This window comes from Phodopus roborovskii, unplaced genomic scaffold, assembly GCF_943737965.1.
Source record: "Phodopus roborovskii unplaced genomic scaffold, PHOROB, whole genome shotgun sequence".
NCBI classification, from domain to species: Eukaryota; Metazoa; Chordata; class Mammalia; order Rodentia; family Cricetidae; genus Phodopus; species Phodopus roborovskii.
The window spans coordinates 839,632-866,064 of record NW_026126651.1 but is presented as its reverse complement, the minus strand read 5'-3'; the positions used below and the strand labels follow the sequence as shown (position 1 = coordinate 866,064).

At 51.8% G+C, this 26,433-nt stretch overlaps 2 protein-coding genes across 2 annotated transcripts; both read right to left on the bottom strand.

Annotated features, from left to right (window-relative positions):
- Window positions 1-864: 864 nt before the first annotated feature.
- Klk14 (kallikrein related peptidase 14) lies at window positions 865-4,390 on the bottom strand. The gene is made up of 5 exons (XM_051174282.1): window positions 4,222-4,390; window positions 2,447-2,615; window positions 1,704-1,957; window positions 1,463-1,599; window positions 865-1,017 (listed from the first exon to the last, which is right to left on the bottom strand). Exons 1-5 carry the CDS (start codon window positions 4,259-4,261, stop codon window positions 865-867), a joined length of 753 nt encoding a protein of 250 aa, XP_051030239.1. The 5' UTR covers window positions 4,262-4,390.
- Window positions 4,391-14,556: 10,166 nt separating this feature from the next.
- On the bottom strand, window positions 14,557-16,830 carry Ctu1 (cytosolic thiouridylase subunit 1). Its single transcript, XM_051174335.1, has 2 exons — window positions 16,287-16,830; window positions 14,557-15,972 (listed from the first exon to the last, which is right to left on the bottom strand). Exons 1-2 carry the CDS (start codon window positions 16,792-16,794, stop codon window positions 15,335-15,337), a joined length of 1,146 nt encoding a protein of 381 aa, XP_051030292.1. The 5' UTR covers window positions 16,795-16,830; the 3' UTR covers window positions 14,557-15,334.
- Between the last annotated feature and the right edge of the window lie 9,603 nt (window positions 16,831-26,433).

Genomic DNA, 26,433 nt, shown 5'->3' with positions numbered 1-26,433 from the left:
GAGGAGGCTGGGGCCTGGGAGCCTGGGTCTGAGGGAGGAGGCTGGGGCCTGGGACCTGGGACCTGGGTCTGAGGGAGGAGGCTGGGGCCTGGAACCTGGGTCTGAGGGAGGAGGCTGGGGCCTGGGACCTGGGTCTGAGGGAGGAGGCTGGGGCCTGGGACCTGGGTCTGAGGGAGGAGGCTGGGGCCTGGGACCTGGGTCTGAGGGAGGAGGCTGAGGCCTGGACCCCTGGGTCTGAGGGAGGAGGCTGGGCCTGGGACCTGGGTCTGAGGGAGGAGGCTGGGGCCTGGGGGCCTGGGTCTGAGGGAGGAGGCTGGGGCTTGGGTCTGAGGGAGGAGGCTGGGCCTGGGGGCCTGGGTCTGAGGGAGGAGGCTGGGGCTTGGGTCTGAGGGAGGAGGCTGGGCCTGGGGGCCTGGGTCTGAGGGAGGAGGCTGGGGCTTGGGTCTGAGGGAGGAGGCTGGGCCTGGGGGCCTGGGTCTGAGGGAGGAGGCTGGGACCTGGGTCTGAGGGAGGAGGCTGGGGCCTGGGGGCCTGGGTCTGAGGGAGGAGGCTGGGGCTTGGGTCTGAGGGAGGAGGCTGGGCCTGGGGGCCTGGGTCTGAGGGAGGAGGCTGGGCCTGGGGGCCTGGGTCTGAGGGAGGAGGCTGGGGCCTGGGTCTGAGGGAGGAGGCTGGGGCCTGGGTCTGAGGGAGGAGGCTGGGTCTGGACCCCTGGGTCTGAGGGAGGAGGCTGGGGCCTGGGACCTGGGTCTGAGGGAGGAGGCTGGGGACTAGTCTTAAGTGGGGGGAGAAAAGCTGAGGAGGCTCCTGAGTCTGACGGAGGCAGTGAACGTTCAGGGACAGCTGGACAGGGACAGTAATGGATGGTCAGTTGCCCCGCATCGTCCTCTGGATCCAGTTTTGGTAATTGCACAGGTTTGTGTAGACCCCTGGGTAGCCAGGCATGGCACACCGCTCCATTCCCCAGGACACAAGACCCTGGAGCTGTCCTCCACATACCAGGGGTCCTCCAGAATCACCCTGCGAGGAGGGGGCGTGGGAATAGGATCAGTCACAGGAGGTAAACGAAGGCCCCTCTGACCTCTGACTCAGGCCAGGGCAGTCCCTTCCCTGTGCGTGTCACCACCGCAGGCTCCCTCCCTGGATCTGATGCCCCCCACCTCGGCCATATCTCCAGACTACTCTGTGTCTCTTCACACCCCCAGTCTTGGCCTCTCTTCCACAGTGTACACTCTATGCCGCTTCTGCAGGCCTAGGAAGTTCCTGGACAAAACAGGAAACTGAGGTATAGTAGGGCTAAGTCCAAAGGAGCATATGGCTACAAGGCAAGGCAGCTGGGTGATTGCTGTACCTCTGTACCCCTGAGGTCTCTTTCCAGCCACAGCCTCCGACTTCTCTGTTATTGAGATACTGTGGTACTCAAGACCAAGCCCCAAACTGTCCCAGATACAAATCTGGGCCTCACCTGACAGGAATCCTTTCCACCGCCAGGAACCCCGGCACAGACCATGCCAGATGTGATGGCTCCAGAGTATGCTCGACGGCACACCTCCTCTGACATGATGTTGACATTCACACACTGCAGAGCATTGGGGTACCTGGCTGAGGAGGGGCACAAAAGGGTCCCAACTAAAGAACTGTGGCTCCAGGGGTCCAGGGTCAGCCTCCTCCCTCAGACCCAGGGACCCAGGGTGAGGGTTCCTTACCAACGGGGCTGGCTGTGGTCCCCCAGCCTGACACCCGGCAGGGGGTCCCTGGGCTGGCACAGACCCTGGCCACATCAATGGTCCTCACTGCTCGCCCAAGCCGCACTCTCTTCTGCAGCTGAAGCAGCATCAAGTCATTGTTATGGGCCCGGGGTTGGTACTGGGGATGCGGTACCTGGCGAACCACACGCACCACCTGCTGAGTCGCTTCCCACCGTCTTAGGTTGTGCTTGCCCAGGGCTGCGTGAAGAACCCTGTCCCCAAACCCCAAGAGTAAACGCTGCTTAAAGTCTGACCACAGAGCATGCTCCAGCCCCCATTTTCTTCTGTGGTGATTAATTTCACGCAGAGTCTAACCCATGTCCCTCTAGCTGAGGGCTGAGCACCTCTGGCCTCCCGTGTCTTTCCCTTCTCGTGGCTTAGGCATTCTCTCTTTGCCCAACCTCATCTGACATTCCTTCCTCTCATGGGCTATCCTCATGAACAATTTGGAGTTCTTCACTCAGTTGCTGTGACCATGCAGGTTTCTTGGTTTTGAGTTCTGAATAGGCCTGTGAGTGAAGCTGGGTCCTTGATGTCAGGGCTCCATACTCTGGACTATGCCTCTCAGTCTAGACCCCTTTCTCCACTCCAGATCATGACCTAGCTCCTGTGCTGTGCTCTATACAAGGATCTGGGTTTACAGCTGAAGTCTGGGACCCTGGGATCTGTAAGTTCCCGACATAAGAACAAGAGTCACTCACGGGCGGGCACAATGAGCAGCCGTGATGACCCACCGGTCTGATATCAGGACCCCTCCACACACAAGGCGACGCCCAGGACCTGCTAGCAGGGCCACTTGCCAAGGCTGGGAGTTCTGGATACATGTGTAGCCACCAATAATTTTATGATCTCCTTGACTCTGGACCATGGCTAGAGGAAATGGGGTGAGTGGGAAAGAAAATAAACACGTGTCCTCTAGTCCCCAGCTCTGAACAATGCCCAGCAGACAGAGACACTTCCCTGTGGCCCAACACCTATGCTTGCTGTCCACCTCTTTCTGCTCTAGCAAATGTGATATGCATTCATCATTACCCCCAGCACAAACAGGGACTTTTCTGACCCCTTCCTCAACTGACCTCCATGGTTTCTGTTATTGTGTTCATGTCCAACTCATCCAGGGCCTTGCTATAGCTAGTCTTTGACTCCACGCTTCCATCAGCACTTTCTTTCCTTTGGGTTGACAAGATGTCTCACTATGTTGGAGGCTGGCCTTGAACCACCAGAGTTCTTCCCGCCTCAGCCTCCCACGTGCTGGAAATCACAGAACGCACCAGCATTCATGGTACCCATGTCTATTTTTGTTTTCCCATTTTCATGTGGTATGTACGCATGTGTGCATGCGTGTGCGTGTGTTTGCATGTATGTTGGCACACATACGGGATGGGTGTATAGTGTGTTTGCCTATAGACATGTATGTGGAGGCCCGAAGGTATGTTGGGAATTTTCCTTGATCACTTTTCCATGTTATTCACTGAGGTAGATTCTCAAAACCGAATCCAAGGCTCACCCTCCTCGGTAGTCTCACTAGCCAGCTTCCTTTAGGGATCCGCATCTCTGCCTTCCAAAGGTGGAATTAAAGGATGCTCATCACAAACAGCTGCCATCTATGTCGGTTCTGGACATCTGAACTCCGCTCAAGGTTGAGTGGCAAGTGATGTAACTGCTGAGCCAGCTCCCTGGCTTTCCGGTGCTCCCCATTGTCCTTCCTCAACACATGAGTGTCCCCCCAAATCTTCCCACTCAGTATGGCCTCTGGGATCTCACTCTTCCCCCAGACCCCCTCCACCCTTTCACACTCCACTTTCATCTCCCCTGATGTGACCAACTCAGCCCCATGGGCCTCTTCAGATAGAAGCCACTTGAGATGTCAGAGTCTCCCTGATTCCTGATTTTCTCCATTTCTTGGAGCTGCCTCTCTCCCCAGTCCTGTTTCCTGGTGTCTCCAAACTTGGAATGAGGGCATGAACTTCTAATTAATCGATGTCCTCAGCCATGCTTCTCTCTCTCTCTCTCTCTCTCTCTCTCTCTCTCTCTCTCTCTGTGTGTGTGTGTGTGTGTGTGTGTGTGTGTGTGCATGTGTGTGTGTGTGTGTATGTGTGTGTGTGTGTGTGCAGAACCCAACTTCAGGTGTCATTTGTCATTCATCAGGCACCATCCATCTTTCTATTGGGGGAGGGCAGGGTCTCTCAGTGGCCTGGAACTTGTGCATTAGGCTAGGCTGGCTGGTCAGTGGGCCCCAGTGGGCTCCTGTCTTCTGCCTCCCCAGTGCTGGAATTACAATACCCCCCTGCATCCTATTTTTCTTGTTTTAGAGTGAGCTCTGGGGGGATTAAACTCAGACCTTTGTGTTTACAAGGCTGAGCATCTCCCAGCCCCTCTAGTCTCGTTCTAACCAGGATGTCCCCAAGAGCATATTTAAACCCCAGAATCCATCCCTGGCTCATCCCAGAGTCTCCAGGGACCCCATTGCTCTTACCTAGAGCCAAGGCTTGGAGTACAGTCAGTAGAAGGAGCATCCTGGAGCTGGACGTCCAGTTCTAACAAATTCAAAGAGGAAGTGGAGGAGAAAGAACCGGAAACAGACTCAGGGGCAGTGAGCGCCACTCACACTGAGGCCCAGACCCTTGGTGACATGGGGGCAGAACAGAGTGGTGGAGGCCAGAGCTGCAAAGACGGGGTCACAGGCTCCTCTGGCTGTAAAGAGAAGATGCCTACCAGGCTCCAGTCACTCTGGCTCCTTGCAAGTGTGACAGAGGCAGGGGTGGTGTCTCTTCCTGGACACACCAGCAAAGCCTTTTATCCCTGGTCTGGGCAGCTGGCCCTGCCCCCCACCGCCCTTCTGACTTTTTTTTTTTTTTTATTGTCTTGTTTCCATTCCAAGATACTCTGCTTCCTTCCCTCCCGTCTCTGGCCAGAGAAGTAGACACGGTTATTAATGGGAGCCCGCCCAGTGAAAGATGCTATAATCTGGAAAGAATGGGGGGAGGGCAGCTCATAGGTGAAGCCCAGTCAAAAAGTATGCAGTGGATGGGTAGAATCTGGGTGGGGGCTCCAAGATGACACTGGGAGGGACGGGGGGGGGCAGACAGACAGATAGACAAATAGAGATAGATAGATAGATAGATAGATAGATAGATAGATACCCATAAAGACAAGAAAGCAGACCCAGCAGACTCAGAGACAGACAAGGGCCCAGTGTGTGTGTGTGTGAGAGAGAGAGAGAGACAGAGACAGAGAGAAAGAGACAGAGAGAGAGAGAGAGGAGAGAGAGAGAGAGACAGAGAGAGACAGAGAGAGAGGGACACAGGCCCAGAGAAGACAGGAAGGAGAGATGAAAGGTGAGCTGAGGTGAGCCTGTAGTGGGCCTTGGAGCTGGGGGTCCCATTGCAACCCGCCCCTCTTAGATCCTCCCCCAGCCTTTTAAAGTACCTAATGATTATAATTTTTCTCTGGGCCTTGGCAGCCCCGTGCCTGGACCACGCGGTGACTCATGGCCTGCAGTCTCTCTCCTCACCCCACCTCACCTTGCTTCTCAGTGACATTCTTCCTGGAGAAGCTGCTTGTGGCTGTCTCTCTGGGATGGTGCTTCTCCTGGGCCTATCGGCACACCTGTGGGAATCTGCGTGCCTGGCTCTCTCTGAACTCTTTTTGATAACCAGGGCCTTCACTTACTAGCTGATCTGAAGGCCCAGCAGCAAGATGAGTGTGGAGACACGCTCATGAGGAGAGAAGGAATCTCTGTTGATACAGGATCAGAGGCACAGGGCCAGCCCCGCTGAGACAATTCTTGCTGGGCCCTACACAGGAGAAAATATCAGAGAAACCCATATGCGTATGTTCGCACACTTAGACGGATGCCCTTGGAGGAGCCATATGTAAGCTCAGCGTGTCTACTTCCAGGCTTGTACTGGAATCCAGGCAGACCAGATATCACTGTTGGGGTCATTGTGGAGAAGGCACATGGGTTTCTCCTTCCTGACTGTGGAACTAAGGCTGACTGTGCAATTAATTATCTTCATGAAAAGTTTAAAGCACAATAGGATTCCTTTTCCTCAGAAGAATGCCCTGAATGGTAGGTATGGTGGCTCACACCTGTAATCTCAGCACTTAAGGGGCCAAGGCAGAGGGATTACCCTGAGTTTGAGACCACCCTAGGTGATATAGTTCCATGCCAGAAGAGGAGGAGGGAGGGCAGGAAGAAGAAAAAGAAGAGGAGGAAAGAAAGAAGAAGAAGAAGGGGTAACAAAGGGCTATGGTCCCACAGGGCTGCTGGCAAAAGGTTGGGGATGAAGCCGTGAAGAAGAGAAGCCTCCATGACCTGCCCACCCATCACAACCTCATCACAGAAGCGTCCTCTTCCTCTTCCCACCAGACTCTGAACTCCGAGGAGCTCACTCAACTTGCTCAGCACCTTTTTGGTTTCCATGGCGCGGTCACTTAACAATTTGTGATGAATGAATTAATGAATGCACTAATGAACAAGTGTGTAGCATCATTTCTAAGCTCACTGTCTGGTGGGCTGGGTCAACACGATGAAACTCGATCCTGTTAGAGCCCCAGGCGAGTTCCAGGGTTCTGCCGATGAACAGGAATTCGCCCCGATGGCGAGTGATGTAAGGAATCCAGGTGCAGATTGTCAACTGGAGGATGATGTACCCAGAGCCTGGAAGAGACAAACACGGGCTAGCTGCTGCAGGGGATGAGGCGATGGTGATGGGATGGTGGTAGGGTTCTTAAAAGGGAGCGCAGGGTGCTTCAGCATGTCCCACAGGAGTCTGGGAAGGTGCCTGGCTAGAGCCAGGGATGTGTCAAGGATACCAGAGCATATGCAGTCAGCCCAACAGGAAGAAGGTGCACAGGGACCCAAAGAAGCTTATAGGTCGAGGGGAAGCAACCTGGGGCCTGGGAAGGATCAGTGAGGGAGCCAGGAGGATGATGAGGGAGAGGGAAGAGTCCTGGGAGCTGAGACACATGACTGGTTTCAGTTGTCTGTTGTGTAGTATGTGTGGTTCATGTGTGGAGTATGCACACATATGGGTGCATACACCTGTGTGAAGGAGGGGACATCTGGTGTCCTATTCTGTTGCTATTTCCCTCACTGAGCCTGGTGCTAGGCTGGCATCCGTCAAGTTCCTGAGTCCCTCTTGTCTTCACCATCAAATCATTGGGTTACAGGCTCGTGGTCAAACCTGGGGTTTTTAATGTGGACACTGGGAGTTTGAATTCAGATTCTCATGCTTGAGCAGTCAGCTATCGGCACGGAACCGTCTCCCCTGCCCTGGAATGCTTTACCTGCATCTATATATATGTGTCACACGTGTTCCCGGTGACCACAGAGGCCAGAAGAGAGCACTGGATCCCAGGAGCTGGGATCCCAGATAGTTGTGGTCCACTATGTAGGTGCAGGGAACTGAACCTAGGTTTTCTGCAAGAGCAGTAACCGTTCTTAACCGCTGAGCCATCTCTCTGGGTCAGCTCTGAGGCACTTTTAAATGGGGTGGTAACAAAGAGCCAGCTTTGGAGATAAAGGGCTTTAAAGGTGGGGAAGAGAGTTGAGGGAAGCTGTGAAGGGAGAAGAGGAGGAGGGGACAATAGGGCACCCTGGAAGACAAAGACAGCAGTATTGTCCTGTGCCTTTTCCCTTTTAACTGTTTCTCAGGGCAGGTCAGTGGGACTAAGTGCATCCATCCATACTGTTGGGCTCAGTCAGTACTCACCTCACCCATAGGCTTCTCCCCCTCCCCTCTACCCTCTGTCCCTCCCTCCCTGCCTCCCTCCCTCCCTCCTGTGTGTGTATGTATCCATGTGTCAATCTTCAAGTGTATGTGTGTGTATGTGTGTAAGCCAGAGGTTGATGTTGGGTGTCTGCCTTGATTGCTCTCCAACTTCCTCTTTTAAAGTAGGTTTGTTCTTTTTATTTGTGTGCATGTGTGCCTCTGTGTGTGTGTGTGCGGGGGTGCATGTGTGGAACACAGAGGACAACTTATAGGAGTTAGTTCTCTTCTTCCATCATGTGGGGACCTGGAGCTGGAACTCAGGTCATCATCAGCTTAGGCGGCAAGTGCCTTCATCCACTGAGCCACCTCGCTGGCCCCACCCCTGGATTTGAAAGATGGGTTTTCAGGTAGCTCAGGTTTGTCACGAACTCGCTCTCTTCCTGCTTCAGCCTTGCAAGTGCTGGGGTTACAAGTGTGCTCCACCATGCCCAGCTTTGCCAGGTCTGTTCTTTTTGTTTTCATCTTGAGGCAGGTCTCGTGTACCCCAGGGTTGGCCTCACATTTGCTTCGTAGGTGAGGGTAACCTTGAACGCTCTGATCTTTCTGCCTCCACTTCTTGTCATTGGGGTTTCAGGCATGTATCACCATGCCTGGTTTATTCAGCAATGGGGATGCAACCCAGGACTTCATGCATGCCAGACAAGCACACGCTAGACAGGCACCCTACCCACCGAGCCACATCCCCAGCCCTCCAGCTCTGTTCTTTATGCAAGCTTGCTTCTTCCTTCCTGTTCTTTCTAGTCTCCAACCTACCTGCCTTACCCCTGCCTCAACTAATAATTACTAAGCACCTACTGTGTGTCTATCCAGCATGGTTCCAGGTACCAGGGTACAACAATGAACAAAATTAGCCAAATAAGAAAAAAAAAAAAAAAAAACCTATCTTGGATTCTGAAAGGAAAAGAAGCAAATAAATGCAATGTGTAACTAGAACTATGTGTCATATAATATTAAGAGAGTATATGAAAAGAAGCAGAGGCTGGAAGGCGAGAGTGAGCCCTGCTCGTGCGGAGGTTTGATTCCCAGTACCCATTAGACTGTCACAGCTCCGGCTCCACAGGATCCACACCCCCTTCTGGCCTTTCAGGGCGCGCACCCGTGTGCACACACACAAACAGAAAAACACGTCTACACGCAATCAAGAATAAAAACCAATCCTTTTTAAAGGGAGGCAGTGTGCTCTGGGGTAGAAGGGTCTGGCAGATGTGAGACCACAGAGAGACCAGTATGTCTGGAACAGACTGGAAACCAAAGGGGTGTGTATGTGTCATGGAAAGTTTGTAGACATTATCTCATGTCAGAATTACAGATTGGGAAACTGAGGCTGATTAAGAGGAAGTGGATGTTTGCCTATCTGAGATGAGAAGGAGGCACTGGGTAAAACCCACGGCTGTCCTGAATCTCTCTTCTGTTCCCCGGGAACACTGCTAACCTGTTAGCACATCTGCTTATGTGACCAACAGGATTTCACGCCATGTTGAGCAAATTAACTCACTGGATCCTTCCCCTACGTTCGTGAGAACTGAAACATGCTGGTACCACTCTGACCTTTCATTGTACTGGACAAGGAAGTCAAGATGAAGTCAGCTCCCTCGTCCAGGGTTGCACAAAGCTGGGCAGCCACATGGTGATCTGAACCTAGACGAAGGACTCTTCCCATCTGCAGTTGGGAAATAGTCAAGTGGATGGTACAGCTGGCTAGGTGGTGAGATTAGACTCACTCAAGGGGAAGGACGCCTCTTCCATTGTCCAGGGAGGAAAAGGGAAGGGTGAGGTTGTGTGTGGGTTGTGGGTCAGGTGGCAGGAAGTGGAGGACACGCCTGTCTAGTGGTTTGGGTTTTTCTGTTCTTTCTTTCTTTCTTTTCTTTCTTTCTGAGAAACCTCCCTCGGTTCATCTTCAGGGCCACAGACACGCAGGTGAGCTGGGAAGTACGGGGAATGACTGGGGATCGGTGGCCATGTTACTGCAGGGACACTGTTTTGGCAGATGGCTAGAACAAGGAGGCCACGACGGCAACTGCAGGATGGATGCTGAGCCACGGGTGTTGAGCCAGGATAGCTAAGCATGGTCAGAGACCAGGGCTGAGGGAGAAATAAAGACCGGAGAGCTTGGTGGCGAGACCTGCGGTGGGCAAGTCAGGTGTCTTGGGGTTGGAAGAACGACTTTGAATGTCATCCACATCACCCACTGGAGTTATGCCTCAGCGGTGGGACCCTCCCCGCAGCAGGACTTCTTATGGCTCAGCGGGGCTACGGTGGTCTGTGGCCGTGGGAAGATTATAGACCTCTAAAGCTGGAAGGACCTCTCTCTCGGGACTCTTGACTTCATGGTGCATGGTGCTGGGCTAGGCCGTCTCTGACATCCGCGACAGCTTCCCAAGGCTTCTGCTAGTTTGTGATAGGATCTCAAGACTGGTTTTGAACTCTCTACACAGCTTGGACTTCTGACCTTCCAGCCTCCACCTCCAGAGTTGTGATTGCAAGTGTGAATCCCTCCCCCACTCCACCCCCCAACCCCTCAGGGGTGGGTTTCTTCCTGTGTTAAGTCTCAACTCTTCTTACATGTGCTGACACACATTTTCCAGGTGAGGAGACACATCTGAATACCAGTCCTTCCGACTCAATGTCCCTCTCTGGCTTTAGAACTCATGTGACTCTCTGGTTACTCAGGCTCCCTCCGACAGAGGAAGGCTCTATGGAGTTCAAAGTGACATTAGATCTCCTGGAAATGAAGCCAGGCAGTGGTGGCACACACCTATAATCCCAGCACCCAGGAGGCAGAGGCAGCCGGATCTCAGTAAGTTTGAGGCCAGCCTGGTCTACAGAGCGAGTTCCAGGACAGGCTCCAAAGCAATACAGAGGAAACCTTGTCTCGGGAAAAAAAAACTCTTGGAACTGGAGTTACAGTTGGTTGTAAGCTGCTCGAGGTGGGTGCTGGGAACCCAACTCTGGTCCTCTGGAAGAACAGCATGTGCTATTAATCCCCATCTCTAGATGCTTCTAAGTCAGCGTTCATACCCACCAATGCCTGCTAACAGCACATCCTGGACGACAGTGGACTTCCTCTAATCCCCTGGCTTTACCATCTCCCCTCGTTTCTGTTGAAGCTCCGTGATCCATCAGAATCCAACCTGCTGCACTGGTCAAAAGCTGGGAGTGTTCGCTACCTCCTGCCCACACTCCCTGCCTCCCACCCACATTCCCACCACACTGGCAACTCTGTGTGTTAGCTACAGGACAGAGAGCAGAGGGCCCACCCGCTTACCTCCCCTCAGCCTCCGTTCTTTCTCACCTGCACAGGTTGCACAGCACATAAACTGGTCTCTCTGCTTTCCAGGCTCTCGCAACCCCCTGCCGCCCCATGCCAAGCCCATCCTGCATGTATACTCTTGAAACTCAAAACAACACATTGTCAAAATCCACCTAAGTCCTGGATGGAATTTTAATAAGTTCTAAATGTCCCTAGGCAATTAGCATCTAGGCCTCACACATCCTTACTGCCCATCACCTCCTCTGCCTCAGCCCCGTGCTCCTTTGGTCTGCTTAGCATGGTTGGTGCCTTCCTACCTCAGGGACTTTGTTGTTGCTCTTCCCTCGCCCAGAACACTTGGCATCACCCTGCCCACGCCATCTCTGCAGTTACCATCTCTGCACTATTCTCTTCCTGTCTCTGTCCGTACTCTTCTCCTTCCCATGTCTTATTTTAAACTGTAACGCTTTATGTGTCTACTTCCCTGAGCTCTCTTTTACACACACCCATGCGTGTCTGAGCATTAGGCACCATTACTGCTTAATGTCCTTCATGATTTGTTTACTTACTTTCTTATTCAGAATACAAATCTGTCTCCAACAACTTGAGTGTTGACTCTGATAAGGACAATGTTCACCTTGAGCCCATGCCCCCTTGGTGAGAACCCTGTAGAGGAAAGGGATACATATCCCAGGGGTTGCATGAGGGCAGGGACCTTGCCTATCTGGTCCACTGCTGAATCTCCAGTACCTAATCTGGTTACTGGTGTGTGTGTGTGTGTGTGTGTGTGTGTGTGTGTGTGTGTGTGTGTGTGTGAGAGTGTGTATGTGTGTGAGTGTGTGTGTGTGTGTGTGATGGGTTTCTATGGAGCAGGCTGAATGGAGCAGGCAGATTATCTTGAAACCTAATTCTAGGATTTCTGCATTCTTTCTTTCTCTCTAGATATGGAATTTGTCTCATTACTCAGCTCTGAGACAGTACACAGCTGGAAAAGGCCGTGAAATAAGAGCTGGGGAAGTCTATCTCCTGGTCAAGTCCCTGCTAGGAGATAATGCTTCTGAACTCAGGGCAAAGAATACTAGAAGTAGGTAGATCTGCCATCACTTAAAAAGAAAGAAAGAAAGAAAGGAAGAAAGAAAGAAAGGAAGAAAGAAAAGAGTACAGGGTCCTTTGTGTTTCACAGCAGGGCTGTTTCTCAAAGCCTGGCTTCCTGGAGTTACCTGACTCTTGCCCCAGCAAGCTGCTGTCCTCTCAGAGAGCCCCCAGCATCTGCTAAGCCACCTGAGCGGGACATCTGCTTTGTCTACTTATTAGGAGGGGTGCCTCTTGTGTTTATATTGTCTTTTTAAAAAAAAGATTGATTTGTGTGTGTGGAGGGGGGACTGAATTCAGAGGCCAGAAGAGGGCATCAGATCTTCTGGAGCTGGAGTTATGGGATGTCGTCAAGCACCTGATGTGGGTGTTTAGGACTAAGCTCAGGTCCTCTGCAAGGGCAGCACATGCCCTCAGTGTGCGAGGCTCTCTCAAACCCTATTTATATAATCTTTGAACCCACACCATTTTTAAAGTCCAACACACTCAGTGTCAGTGGGATTCTCAACTCCTGGCGAGAGGTTCTTGATGCTTTTGTACCTGTTCTCATCACACTTAAGTCCTCCACACTCTAGTTCAGACCCGCAGCCTACGTGGGGCCCCAGGCTTAGTCTCCTTGGACCCTTCTGTTTTGGGACAGGGTCTCACGTAGCCAGGCTGGCCTCCACCTTACTGTGTAGATGAGGATAACCTTAAACTCATGATCCTCCTGCTTGCTGGGATCACAGCTGTGTGGACCACCACCCTGGTTTATGCAGGCTGGGGATGGAGACCAGGGCTCCACACATGCTAAACAAGCAATCTACCCACGGAGCCACATCCACAGCCTAGCCCTGTGTGCTTTGAGCTTTTTCTGGGGAGCCCTGTCCCCATCTAGGGCAGCATCTTACCTCCTGTGCCTGAAACATCGTCCCTCAAGGGGACAAGTGCCTCCTGAGTTGGGGACCATTCTACCAGCGAGTTTCTCTCGTTCACCCCTTCCCTGGCCTGAGTGTTACTCAGCTCCTGGGTCTTGGTTTAAACATCACCTCCGCATTCTATGACACACCACACTCAGCTGGGTGCCCCACCTCTAGGCTCCCTGTCCTTCTGAACCCTCACAGTGGTACCAGTGGCATGTAACCCTCCTCCGGTCTGGACTTGTCAGTGCGTGCACTTGCCACCAGAGGGAGAGCCCACTGGGGGCAGGGGCCAGAGCTGACTCAGTTATTTCCTCACCATCCTAGGCTGGGCAGATCTGGGAGCTGTCAGGAAATGTCTGCAATCATGATCCTTATCTTTCCCCACTGGGAGAGCTTCAGGGGCTTGCCTCTGCATCTCCTGCCTGCCCCTCACGCTCTCCCCTCTGTCTCCTCTGGCCTGTCCTCCAGTCTCAGATTTCAGGCTAGCCATTCCTTCTGCCGTGGACACTTTGCTGTAGTCAGCAAAGCACGCTGCCCTACTTTACATGGTTCTGTGCTGGGGCAGGGCTGTTTCCTGAATCCACCCTTCTCTGCTTAAATGGGCAGGACACAATCCCCACTGACTGCTGCGGCATACTGTGCCCTCCCCTCCCTCCCCTCTTCTTTTCAGTTCTTCCCACCTCTCTCCTTCTCTGGCCTCCCTCTATCTTCCTGGCCCCTTTCTTTTCCTCCTCTGGCCTTTAGGTTCTGTCCTGAGCGGCTTCTGCAGCTAGCTGCATCTCAGGTCCCATGATCAGAGACTGAGCAAGGCATGGACACAAGCATCTTTGTGCAAACTCCTCTAGTTCCAGGGCTCGCCAGATTTTGAAGGTTAGTGCTATCTGGGCCTGGGCTAGAAACCCAGCTTTGGAGTCAAGGCCACCTGGTGCGCACATGTGGTCACGGCGCCCTCCTGTGGCCACATCTGAGTACAGCACCTTTCTCACCCGGGATGAGGGCAAAGCCCCCCAGGGACGCTCCCGAAATAAGAGGTGCCCTGTCGTGCACGCGTCAGGAAACAGGACCAAGAGCCCCTGCCCCCTCCCCGAGTCACTGCTATGTGACTCTGGGAAAGTTACTTACTTGGCTGGGTTACATGTTCATCTACCATAAACGAGAATTAAACACACGTTACTCTCATATTACTGCTCTATCAAGGGAGGAACGCCCTCTTGGCACCAGGCCAGCCCTACAAACGCACAAGCTTGGAGCAGTACAATCTGGAGCGTCTTCAGATCCACCTTCCCCGCCCCCAGCCCCCTTCCTATCCACAGCGGCTTCTCTTTACAGCAGCCAAGGGATTTTTAGAAAGTGGTCGTTGGACGGACTCCCGGAATAATAGCCCTGGCCTTCATTGTTAGAATAAAACCCAAGGATTCCACACACCTGGTCCAGCTCCGATCTGGTTAATGGGAACCCCTCCTCTGATCCCTGGAAGGAATCATGGTTATTCCCATGCCCTAGCTGCTGAATTGGCAGTTCCCTCCTCCAGAGGGAGCTCTTCCCCAAGGAACTTTTGAGAGTGCCTGCTCAAAGGCTATCTTCCCAGAGGCCTTTCCTTCACTGGCTTCTTCCTCCTTTCCTCTATTCTACTTAAAACCTTTGTGCTGGAGATGTAGCTGAGAGATAGACTGTCAGAATCCCCAGGAGGTGGTCGAGCCCCTGCCTAGCTTCCCCAGTGAGTAAATGGGGGTGTGGCTCAACATGTTAGGCTCTTCGTTCAGTTGCCACCATTGAAAAAGAAAAAAAGCGACAGTCACAACCACCTGATATTTATTTGCATGCTGTCCTTTCCTCCCAGGCTGTAAATGCCTGGCAGGAGAGGCTCCTGCTTCTGCTCATTGCAGCTTCCCGGCACCTAGAGGACCAGACAAAGGAATGCCCAATATTTGCTGAATGAATAATTGGCATGGTGTTTAATAGCCCCAAGGGCACCTGAAGGAGGCAGGGCATCCACTCGGCCTTTCAGACCTAACTTAATTAGGAAAATGGGTACCTATTAAGTTAAGAAGTCAACAGGTTACTTCCATAAGGACAGGACCAGAGGCTAAGAAGCACTCTCTGCCCAAGGTTAGGGAAGGATCAGGGAAGGCTTCTAGTACTCTACCACAGGAGACAGTTAGCTCTTGAGGAGCCAGGTCACCCCTGGAGGTGGGACTGACATCCCCAAGTCTCTTCTCAGCCTCTCAATTTCCTATATGGCAGGGCAGCACCCTGAAGTCTGGAGCCCCCTGGTGGCCAGTCCTTACTATGCAGAGCCAAGCTGGACATGGTTGGCCAACTACTTTGATCCCTGGAGGGAGTCTCCTCTCTGCAGAGATGTGATGGGGTGAAGGCAAGCCAGTTCTATTTTCACAGGAAGAAATGACAGACTGGATAGGTTAAGGCAGGGTACAGCCCCTCCACGGGGCAGTCATGGGTAGCTCTGGAAGGACAGGGCATTGCAGGGCAGTCATTTCACAGGCACAGGCCACTGCAGAGTACACTCACTTCCCAGTGCACAGGGCAATGTAGAGTGCAGTGCTGAGGTCACTCCGTGGGGCTAAGGTCACTTTGCAGGACACAGGTGGCTCCTGCTGGGTCCCCTCCATCCCCGCAAAGGGTGGCTCCATCTTTGGATTGCTCACAGGTACAGGGTCCCCGTGGGGCCAGGGGGTCACTGGTGGCCTGACTCGGGTTCACGGGCAGTGGCCGCTTGGCTTGCAACACGCGGCGGCCCTTGCCGATGGCCAGGCGTGGCAGGCCTCGGTTGAGGCCATCCAGGAGTGCACAGGCCTGGCAGAGGGTATGGCTGGCTAGCGCCCCGCAGCGGGAACAGGTGCCTGGAGGAGGGGGCCGAGCCGTCGGGGCAAGAGCCAGGCGCTCCGCTGAGTGCACGAGGTCCAGCACTGCGGATGGCCGCACCGCCTCCAGGCGCTTGAGCAGGTCGCGAGCGTGACCCCGGAAAGCCTCGGGCGCATACACACACTCCTCCGAGAAGTAGCGCAGGCGGCGGAAGTGCGCGTACAGCACCACCTCCTTCTGCGAAGCGAACTGCAGCGGCCGGCACCGCGGGAGAGCGCACCCCTCTCCAGCTGAGCCCAGCACTCCGCCCCGCGCCAGCCGCCCCGCATCACCGCGTAGGAAATTCATGAGCACTGTCTCCGCCATGTCGTCGGCATTGTGACCTGTGGGAGAGAGCTCGGGTAAAGGATAGGGACAGAGAGGAGAGGGGAGGGGAGGGTGCGGCAAGAACCGCTGGAGAGGGAAAGTGGAGAAGAGGCCCACCATAGGGAACCCCTGGACCAGAAGACTGAGGAGAGGATCCCGTAGAGATCCTCAGTAATAAGACAATGTAGAAGGGACCATAAAGTGGGGACCAGGAGAGTGGAGGGAGGCGTGGGGACACCCAGTACCCAGGGAGAAGAAGAGGTGGTGGAGACACCATGCCATCCACTTCCTCGCTCGCTACACTACCCCATCACGTCCTTCCTGCGCTCACCTGTCACGATGTGTGTAGCTCCCACGAGGCGCGCGCCCTCCTCCAGTGCGCGCCGCCGCAGCACCCCGCAGAAGGTGCAGCAGGAGCGGCTTCGGCCAGAGCCGGCAGTGCTGCGGGCCACGGCATCCATCGTCCAGCCCCCGAACAGGTCTGCATAGGCCACAACCGTGAGCGGCAGCTCCCAGCGCGCTGCCTGGCTGCTCACGGCCTCCAGCGCTGCATCGCGGTAGCCGCCGATGCCCTCGTCCACGGCCACCAGGTGTAGCGTGATGCCCAGGCGTGGCGCAAGCTCGCGCAGCACGTGTGCCAGTACTGTGGAGTCCTTGCCGCCCGAAGCGCCCACAGCCACCACGGCGCCCGGGGGCAGCAGACTACCTGCCAGCACGGTGTGCAGCACTTCGGCCTCAAAGGCTGCACAGAAGCAGGAGCCGCATAGCGCCTGCCCCGAGCGCGGGCGGCGGAGGGCAGCGCGGGCTGCCTGGCAGGAGGAGCACGTTGGGGCGGGCATCGTAGTAGGAAGAGAAGTGGGTCGCTTGGGATATCCACACTGCGGAGGAAAGAGTTGGAGATCATTTGGGGCTTCTACATTGCAGGGCTTATGGGAGAGAAGAGGGGTCACAAGAGATATATCCACACTGCGGGGCTAATGGAGAGAGGAGGGAGGCTGGTCACCCAGGATGTGTGCTGAGGGTGGAAAGACGCAGGTCGCATGGACAGTCTTTGCTGTCGGGATGCTGCGGAAATGGTGTCCTGCCCAGAGTGGCACAAGCACAGGGGAGCCCAAGGGAAGGGCAGCTTCTTTCTGAACCAAGAAATAAGGACCTGATGATGTGGTTTCTGGGGTGAGGGGCAGAGAAGAAGACATGCAAGAAGCGGGGTGCATTTAAGGACCAGCTGCACAGTTTTGAGGTCACTATTGTTACAGCCTTGATCATGGAGACAAGGTGGGTGTCACTGACCTTGACTTCCAGGGCTGAGCAGAACCCGGAAGAGCCTGCTATTCAGAGGCAGAGGGCTAGAGATGTTTGGATTTTAGTAGGGGTCCTAGGATACAGACACGCCCCTTCCTGATTGCATCCCCTAAAAGGCATAGCGCCTCCTCCTGTAGGCACACAGAAGCTGCAAGCGCCACTCTAGGTTACCAGCTGTGCTGAACCAATAAAAACTCTCCAGGCTCAGTCCTCTCCGCCAGACCACCGCATCTCCAGCTTGGATTACTTATCCAGTAGCTTCCTGACATTATGAGCAGGGACGGCTACCCTGGGATTTACCATAATGATCAGAATTACCTGGCAGCTGCGGGTTTACAAGACCAGTGCCACTCAGCCTTCAACCCCCACATCCCCGGTTCCTTTCACCAAATGTGTTCTGCTGCGAAGCGAAGCTCTGCCCTTTCAGGAGCTCAGACTAGATGCTCTGGGGCCTAGGACCACCCTGATCATTTACTCATGCAAAGTCCAGTCTTGACTTGCTTTCCAAACGTCCCTAACCCAATCTCAGAACTCATGCTAAAGTTTCCTAAAAGAGTACTTCCCACCTACTTCCCTAGCGTGCTTGTCTGGGTCACTGGTCTCTCTGCCTTGACCTCTCTGCCTTTACACTCACTGTTTTGCACGTAGCAATCAGCAGATCTGGCTCAGTTTTCTTTTCCACATTGTTCTGTCAGCGCTTGCTGACTGACAGCCCGTGAGGCCTTGTGGCTCCTCCCCCCTACTCTCAACTATCCGGGAACACCACTCTCTTTTGGCCCAAAGAGTTCTTTCCTATTGCTGAGCCCGGCAAGCAGCTCTCAGAACTCATTTCGTCCCTCGTGGCTGGACATTGCTCCTTGAAATATTTCCTTCCCAGCCGTGATTCCCTCCTCCCTTTTGCCTGGATTATGTCCCCAATCAGTGTCTCACCGTTTCATTTCCTCAAGCCCTACCCAGCAAGCCTCCAGGTTCGACTTCCAATTGGCCCACTGAATATCCTTGCAGGAAACCTTTCAGACGCCAACTGTCCCTAAAATCTGACCTGCCTGGCATCTGTCTCCCGAGAGTGGCCACCACCTTCTGCCTAGCATTTACTCAGAATGGGGTGCAAAGTAACTCTGTCCTCAGTCATCTGCCCCCAGAAGTGTTTGCTGTTGTGAGGAGTAGCTTACAGGCACCGGCAGAACAGGAGGCCGAGAGACCACATTGGCAGTCCTGAGCTGATGGAGCGAACCAGGCTGAAGCTAATAAACATAAGGGAGGAGGGGGAAATTGTGTACAGACAGGCTGCAAGCCCCAGAGGTAATACCAGGCATGGTGGCACAAGCCTTTAATCCCAGGATTCAGTAGGCAGAGAGCGGAATTTCTGCAAAGTCTAAACTAGCCTGGTTTACATAGCGAGTTCCACGCCATCCAGGGCAACGTGGTGAAATCTCGTCTAAAAACAAAAACAAACACAACAAACAAAAAACCCGAGAGGCGCCTCCGGTGACCAACTTTCCTAAAGGGCAGAGAAGGGGTCTCCAAAACACAAGAGAAACAAGATAAGGCAGATGATCTGTCACCACTAAGGGAACAGGGAGGCCTGGCAAGAGATTGGATTAGAGGGGAATCCTGGCCCAGAGCACGAGTTGGCCATCATAAAAGCGGGTGTTAAATTCCTAGAGAGACTTTCAACTCAAACCCGAGCTCGCTCGATTCAGAGCAAGAGGAACACTAACCTGGGTGGAATGGGCTCTGCACTGTGCCTGCCACGCGGAAGCCTGGAGCGGAAGTTGTCCTGAGACTACAACTCCCACAAGGCCTTGGACTTCCAGAAAGCAACAGCTCCAGCAGAGCGCCTATAACTCTACAACAGCTTGGACTACAATTCCCAGCAACACTCGAAGGCACGGCTTTCCTTCAGCCTACCGCTCCCAGAATGCAGTGCTCCAGAAGGTGCACAAGAGGGCATGGAAATGCAGCAGCTGGTACTGCTGTTGCCCTGGAAACGCTAGGTCACCAGACGCGATGCTTGAAATCAGAAGTGGCTGCGGTCTAATTTCCTAGTTTAATTTCCTAGTTTTGCGATTTACTATACGCTATTGCTGCTTTTTTTTTTTTTTGAATATAGACCTCGCCTACATAAACCAGGCTGGCCTTGAATTCACAGACCCACTTGCTACTGGCTCCAGAATGCTAAGATTAAAGGCATATGCCACCTTGCCCTTTCCATCTTCTTTCTATTTTCTTTTTCTTCAGAAAGATGGGAGGAGTCCAGATGACACACAGCTATGCAAGCTATTTATACACACACACACACACACACACACACACACACGTACATTATACGTCAGCTAATTGTTTTCGTGTGTGTGTTTAATGCCACCCAGAACCTGGCCCAGGAGATGCCTCATCCCGACTTTAGACTCAAGCATTTTGTCTTAAAGGGTCCTCCAAGACCTCCTGGCCCCGCGAGAAAGCGAGGGAGAACATCCAAAGAGCCTGAGAGCAGAAACATTGCGTCCTTGAGAATAGAAGGAAAGTAAATTGTCAAAGAAAGATATCACATCCTTGGACACAGACGGGATGTGAGCCATTCTCCCGTACGTCCACACTGCTCATCCCGTGTGATGTAAAACTAAAAAGATCTGTTGTGGGAATGGCTAATTGGGAGACAGGCCTGCCTGGGACCCTCTTCTTCAGCCCAATGCTCCTGCTCACTGTTGTGGTTCCCGGCCCCCCCCCCAGTCTGTTTTTTTTTTTTTTTTTTTTTTTTTTTGTCACATGTCTGGATGTTTGTCACATGTCTCATCTGGTGCCCATTATCTCCCTGCAGTCTGCTGCACTTGAAATGAAAAGCATTACCATCGTGGGTCATCCTCCAGTCTGAGACAGCTCTCTACACCACTGAACCACACTCCAGTATTCTAAGAGCGACTCTACCATTTAGCCACATCCCAGACTCTCACTGGGGAATTCTAAGTGGGTGCTTTACCCCGGAGCTATGCTCCCAGCGCCTCACTGTGGAGATTCTAGGCAGATGTTTTAACACAGTCATGCCCAAAAGCTCCTCACTGATGGATACTAGGCAAGCACTCTTCTACTGAGTTGTGGCCTCAGCATGCACCACTTCTTCTTCTTCTTCTTCTTCTTCTTCTTCTTCTTCTTCTTCTTCTTCTTCTTCTTCTTCTTCTTCTTCTTCTCCTTTTTCTTTTTCTTTTTTTTAACAGGGTCTCAGTATGTGGTACATGCAGACATCAAACTTACAATCCTTGTGTCTCTGTCCTCCAAGTAGCTAGATTACAGCTTCGAGCTACAAGGCTGGGTTCAGCTGGGTTGTAGATAAACCTAAACCAACCTTCCAGATGCTGTGACCCTTTAATACAGTTCCTTACGTTGTGGTGAGCCTCAACCATGAAATTATTTTTGTTACTACTTCATATCTGTAATGTAAATATCTGTGTTTTCTGATTGTCGTGGGTGACCCCTGTGAAAGCGTCATTTGACCCAAAGGAGTCACGAACCACGAGATGAGAAAGGGTCATCTAGAACTTGGGGATGGTGTTTCAGCACCATAGACAGAGCCAGCCCAGTTGTCTGGCCAGTTCACTGTCCTGTGGCACTGTGTGTCAACCCCTCTTTATCAGCACCCCAGACAAATTGGTTTCAGATAGGTAAGGGAGGAAGGAGAGACTTCACCACTGCAGAAAACCAAGTACCAGTGCAGACATCTGGCCCTGGGGGAGCATGTGTCCAAGTACTTGGCAGACTGCTTTCTGGATTGGATATGGTTGTATAAAATGAAAAGCTCAAGGACACCCAGAACTCTAGCCTAGAGACTCAAAGGAGAGATCATGAGTTGGCACACCTAGAGCTTAGTTGTTCTGGGTACCTGAACAAGGAAAGGAGGAAAGGAGCCCAGGTCTGTTTGGCGTGTTTATGGCTCCATGCCCTAATTTGCTTCCTAGTAGCTGTGATAAACTACTGATCAAAATTAACTTGCGTTTATTTACTCTACATACCACAGTCCATCATCAAGGGGAGTCATGGCAGGAACTGAAGTCAGGAGCTGGAAGCCGAAACCTCACTCTACTTATTGTTACTTCCAGGTTCCAATTTAACTACCTTTCTTATATTGGGAGGACCACTTTTCCAGGAGTGGTACCCACATCAAGCTGAGTGCTCCCACATCAATAAGATCCCACACAGGCTAATCTGACTGAGGCAATTTCTCGGTTGAAGTTCCTTTTTCGTATGTGTCACAAGTTGATAACCTAGCTTAGCCATCACACCAAAGGAGGGACTGCTGACATTTGTTCACCAGTCACTTAAGTAGAAATGATCACATTTCTGTCCCATGGGAGCTGGGGATAGCCCTCATCTGATCGAATGCTTAGCCATGGGTTCAGTTCCCAGAACTACATAAACCACATGTGGTTGTAATGCCTGTAATCTCACCACTTGGGATGTGGAAAAATTCAAGAGTGGTCCCACAGTGAGTTTGAGGTCTGCCTTCATTATGTGGAGCCTTGTCTTAACCCTCCAGTATATAAAGGTTAAAGGTAATCCATTCAGTAAGTGTGCAGAAACATCACTTAGGAAAGTAAAGTCTCATCTTACTTTTCTCTATTAGTCATGGTTCCTGTGGGCTACTGCTTTGTTCACCCTTTGCTGAGCATCGGGACGTATTTGTCTTTTAACTGGTTTAAACCGGCAAGGCTGTGTCTGCCACTTCCACTTCTGTCCTGGCTCTTTTAAAAAGTTACACTTGAGATGGGGAACTTTGCTGGGTTCGGTTGTATGACCTCAAGCACTCACCCGCTGTCTTAGTTAGGGTTTCTCCTGCAACACCACCATGGCTGTTGCAGGCTATTTGATCACACTGGAAAAATCTGCTCCTAGTTGTGGTGTGGCTCAACCCTAGCACATGCCTTATTCCAAGAGCTTTCTGCTTGAATATTGTAAACAGGATTAAATTTAAAAATGTCAACCATAGGTCAAGAGGCAGAACAAGCAACCAGTTGACAGGAAGTGAACATAGGCAAGAAGTCACAGAGAGCGAGAGGGAGTCAGGAGGATGGCCAGAGAGACTCACAGGAAGTAGAAGGTGGAAGGGAAGGACACTGAGCTTGAAGAGGTTGTTTGGAGATGGTGTAAGAGAAGAAAGGCTTCTGGCTGTCAGTCGAGGAGGAAGGTTAGCTAGGTGCTAGCTAGGTGCTTTCTCTGCCTCTATGAGCTAGCAGGCTTTCACTCCAGCATTGGATCCCAAGTCTTTATTGATGAAATCAAATGATTGAGATTTTGTTAAAAGCAACTCTTATAAAGGAAAACATTTGATGGAGGTGGTGATGGGAGATGTCATTCTGTAAATACATTTCTCTTATTGATTAATGAATAAAGCAGTGTTGGCAAATAGGAATGGAAGATAGGTGGGACTAGGAGACAAAGAGGATTCTGGGAGTTGTAGGGAAGGAGAGTCAAGATATATGGGCTTGAGAGAAGAGGTCCGGACACTCTCTCCGGTAAGGTGAGACCATGTGGAAATACTTAGATTAATAGAAATGGGTTAATATTTAAGACAGAGCTAGCCAATAAGAAACTCTAGTAACTGGCCAACAGCTTTATATCTAATACAGTGTCACTGTGTGTTATTTGGGGACTGATGTGGCTCTGGGACCAGGCTGGTGGCAAACTGCTTGTAACAGGGTGGCTTACAGTCTCGGAGGTTCAGAACATTGTCATCAACTAATCAAAACAACCCCATAGGCACACCCAGAGGCCCATTTCCTACGTCATCTTAGATCTTGCTAAACTGGTCATTGAAATTAACCATCACAGAGCCTATTCAGAAAGTAAGGTGCAGAGTGACAGAAGAAGATGCCCAAAGTAGAGCTCTGGATCTTATATGTGCATGCACAGGCAAGTGCACCCCTCAGCACACTTAGCTCTCTCCATACACAAGAACCTACCTGTTTTTACCATAGCTTTAGGGATGAGGACCTCAACATGTGTGTTTTGGAGGGATCAGATGCGGACCTTAGCGCTTGCATTCTGGAATTCAGTGTCTTCTGAAAATGGGGAAGTGTCACCATAGGTCTCAATTCTCATGGGTAGTGTGTGTCATAAGTTCCTTTCTTGGACGCATATTCTCTGAGTTCTCTTATTCTGTCCTGATTTCTTTACAAACAGGAGACAAAAGGGAACCACATGGGGCAATGGCCCAGCTCTCCTGACCACTGAGTTGCTGCAATTTCTGCTAACTAAGAGGGAGTGTTTGGGCAAGGCAGGGTAAAGGTTGGTTGCCAGTTGAAAATGCAGAAAGTGGTGTTTGTGTACTCTTGTGCATGGGAGACAGAGAAAGAGAGAGATTGTTAGTCCATGATGGTGGCCAGACATGCCTAAGCTCATATGTATTGGTCAAGATTCTCTCAAGGAACAGGATTTATAGAATGCATATATAATATATTTTTATATATATCATTGTATACCTATATACTATTTATTAAAATTATGTACAGGCTGTGGTTCAGCTAGTCCAACAATGACTATCTATTAAACAGAAGGTCAAAAAACCCAGTAGTTGTTCAGTCCACAAGGTTTAGTGTCTGAACTGGTCTTCTATGCTGGAATCCTGAAGAAGTGGGCTATAAATTCAGCAGCAGAAGGTGTGGTCCAGATTAAAGGTGGATCTCCCCACCTCAAAAGATCTGGACTAAAGGCAAATCTTCTTTACTAAAAAGATTCAAGTTAAAAGTGGGTCTTCCCTGAGCTAGGCTGCCTAAACGTGGGTGTCAGCTGCAGGGCTTGGCCAGTCTATGGGGCTGCTAGCAGTGGAGCCAGTATGTATCCCTAGGGCATGAATGGACATTTGGGAGCCCAGTCCCTATGCAGGGATACTCTCTCAGACTAGATACACAGGGGAGGGCCTAGGTCCTGCCCCAAATGATGTGACAGACTCTGATGATCCCCCGTGGGAGGCCTCACCCTCCCTGAGGAGCAGATAGGGGTGGGATGGGGAAATGGTGGGGGAAATGGGACAGAGAGGAAACTGGGATTGGTATGTAAAATAAGAGCGTTTTTAATTTAAACAAAATTTAATTTGAAAAATGATGTGTGGGTGGCTCACAGGTATGCTCATCCACTTGGGTTTTAGTTAATTTCAGATGCAGTCAAGTTAACAAGAAAGAGTAGCCATCACGGGGAGCAAATATAGAAACAGGGGAGGAAATGTGTGAATGGCCCTGGAGGGCTCACAATGGACAGTTTCTTGGAGACATTAAATTTCTGGTATATCTCTGGGCTGCTTTTATGGTTGTAAATAAATATAAATACAGTGTATTTTTCCCTATCTGAGATGTTTCAAGGAAAACCGACACTAGTTGAAAGAGGCTCAAACTCTTAGGATTATTTCCATTCCCTTCTACCTCCCACCACAAATTAATCAGTCTTCTTCTAGGAATTGCTGGTCATTCCTGAGGGTGGACAATGAAAGGCTGGCATTCCTCACTTCACTTCCTCTGTTTACATGAATCCCTGGTGGGCAGGGGACCCTGAGCAAACAAGCCGTCTCTGGAGCAAGGGGACAGTAAGAGACAGCAGCAAGGCACGACTCAGCAGCACAGAGCCTGTCTGGCTGGGGTGTGGCTCAGGGGTAGAGCATTTGCCTAATGTGAATAATCCTGAATTCCATCTCCAACAAGAAATCCATCCTCGAACAAGGAAGGGAATTTTGCCTTTTCCAAAAATCTGTGTTATTATAGTTTTCAAGGCCAATTCTTGCGTGCTAGTAACCCCAACACCCCGGCTTGGCCGCATTCACCCTCTTTACACCAACACGAGAAAGAGGGAGATCTAAGGTAACGTGGTCACACTGGGAAGAGAAACAATAAAGGGTTTCCGTGACCCTCACGTCCATCTTCAGGGTTTGGTTGAGGTTTAATCAGGGGCAAGAGCCATGGATAACTGAGCAGTTCTGGTCACGCACGGTACTGCCCATCGCTGACGTATCCTTGTTTGGCCCACAAGGTGTTCTAATAAGTTGTCAAAACTAGATTCATCCTGGGTATGAGTCCATCCTGTAGATTAGATGTCATCTGGACTTTAGCTTTTCCATTGTCCAATGTGGGAGTCCTGTGGAGATTTTAATTCATCAGGGGCCCTTTGTCCCCACAAGTCTGATAGTCAGATGGAAGTCACAAGCATCTCCAACATAACTCCTCTCCTCTTAGATCAGTTACACTGAATTTCCATTTGACAATCTTCTGTACCAATTCCCACTGTACAGTAAGTACTTCTGCCTCCATCTCCCCAGGAGTCTTCCCCAGTGAGTGAGACTCCCCTCTGTGGCCTTGGTGTATTCTTTGCTTTTGTTGTGTTTGGTCTGGTTTGGTTTGCATGTTATGAGACAAGTTCTGCTGAAGCCAAGGCTGGGCTGAAACTCATTATGTAGCTGAGGTTGACCTTGCAGTCCTGATCCTCCTGCCTCCTATTCCTAAGTGCTGAATTGCAGGGACAGTCTACCACACACAATTTATGTGGTGCTGGGGATGGAGCCTAGAGCTCTGTGCATTAGAAGCAGCTGCATCTCCAGCACCCTTGGTGGGTTTTAATAGGAAGAATGCTCACATCCACCCCTTCAGAGCAGCTGTACCCGCAGTCTGTGCCTCCTCTACCAATGCCCCAGGGGCCTGAGATCTGTCCTCCCTGCACAGTGGGAACTGTACAGAGAGGGCATGGCCATGACAAACTGCTAAGGGAGGCAGGAGAGGATGGTTGCTCCTCAGCCAGCATCTCCCAGTCCCTCTTCTCCCCTATGCCCTAGATCCGTCACCAACTCCACCAATATCATCAGCCCCAGGGGAGGCTCTGGGGGCCCTAGATGGAGCAAACCCATATTCACTGGGCAGAACATGTCGCTCAAAGGCTAAGGTTTGCACACAGAGGGAGAACACGGGATCAATCCCTACATGGGTGAATTTGGGAGAGGCAGTTGCCTGTTTTTGGCCTCGAGAGTAGATCTGGGTGCTGAGTGGCTGGTCTTCAAGGCTGAAGGGCCTGACAGTGCTGGGTGTGAAGCTCCTCCTCCCAAGGCAGCCACTGTCCTGGCCTCACCCCTGCTTCGGGTGGGGCTTCCTCCAGGCCTTGCACCTCTTAGTTCCTCAGAGAAGAGCCCAGAGAGACAGACTTCTGGTGGC

Excerpts from the sequence above, each read along its gene's own strand:
- Klk14 (XM_051174282.1), bottom strand. The coding sequence starts at position 4,261 with ATGCTCCTTCTACTGACTGTACTCCAAGCCTTGGCTCTAG. Across the intron at positions 1,958-2,446 it reads GCTGCTCATTGTGCCCGCCC|GGTTCTTCACGCAGCCCTGG; the intron begins GTGAGTGACTCT and ends GTTTGGGGACAG. Across the intron at positions 1,018-1,462 it reads GTGGAAAGGATTCCTGTCAG|GGTGATTCTGGAGGACCCCT; the intron begins GTGAGGCCCAGA and ends CCCTCCTCGCAG.
- Ctu1 (XM_051174335.1), bottom strand. The coding sequence starts at position 16,794 with ATGCCCGCCCCAACGTGCTCCTCCTGCCAGGCAGCCCGCGCTGCCCTC. Across the intron at positions 15,973-16,286 it reads AGCTACACACATCGTGACAG|GTCACAATGCCGACGACATG; the intron begins GTGAGCGCAGGA and ends TCTCTCCCACAG.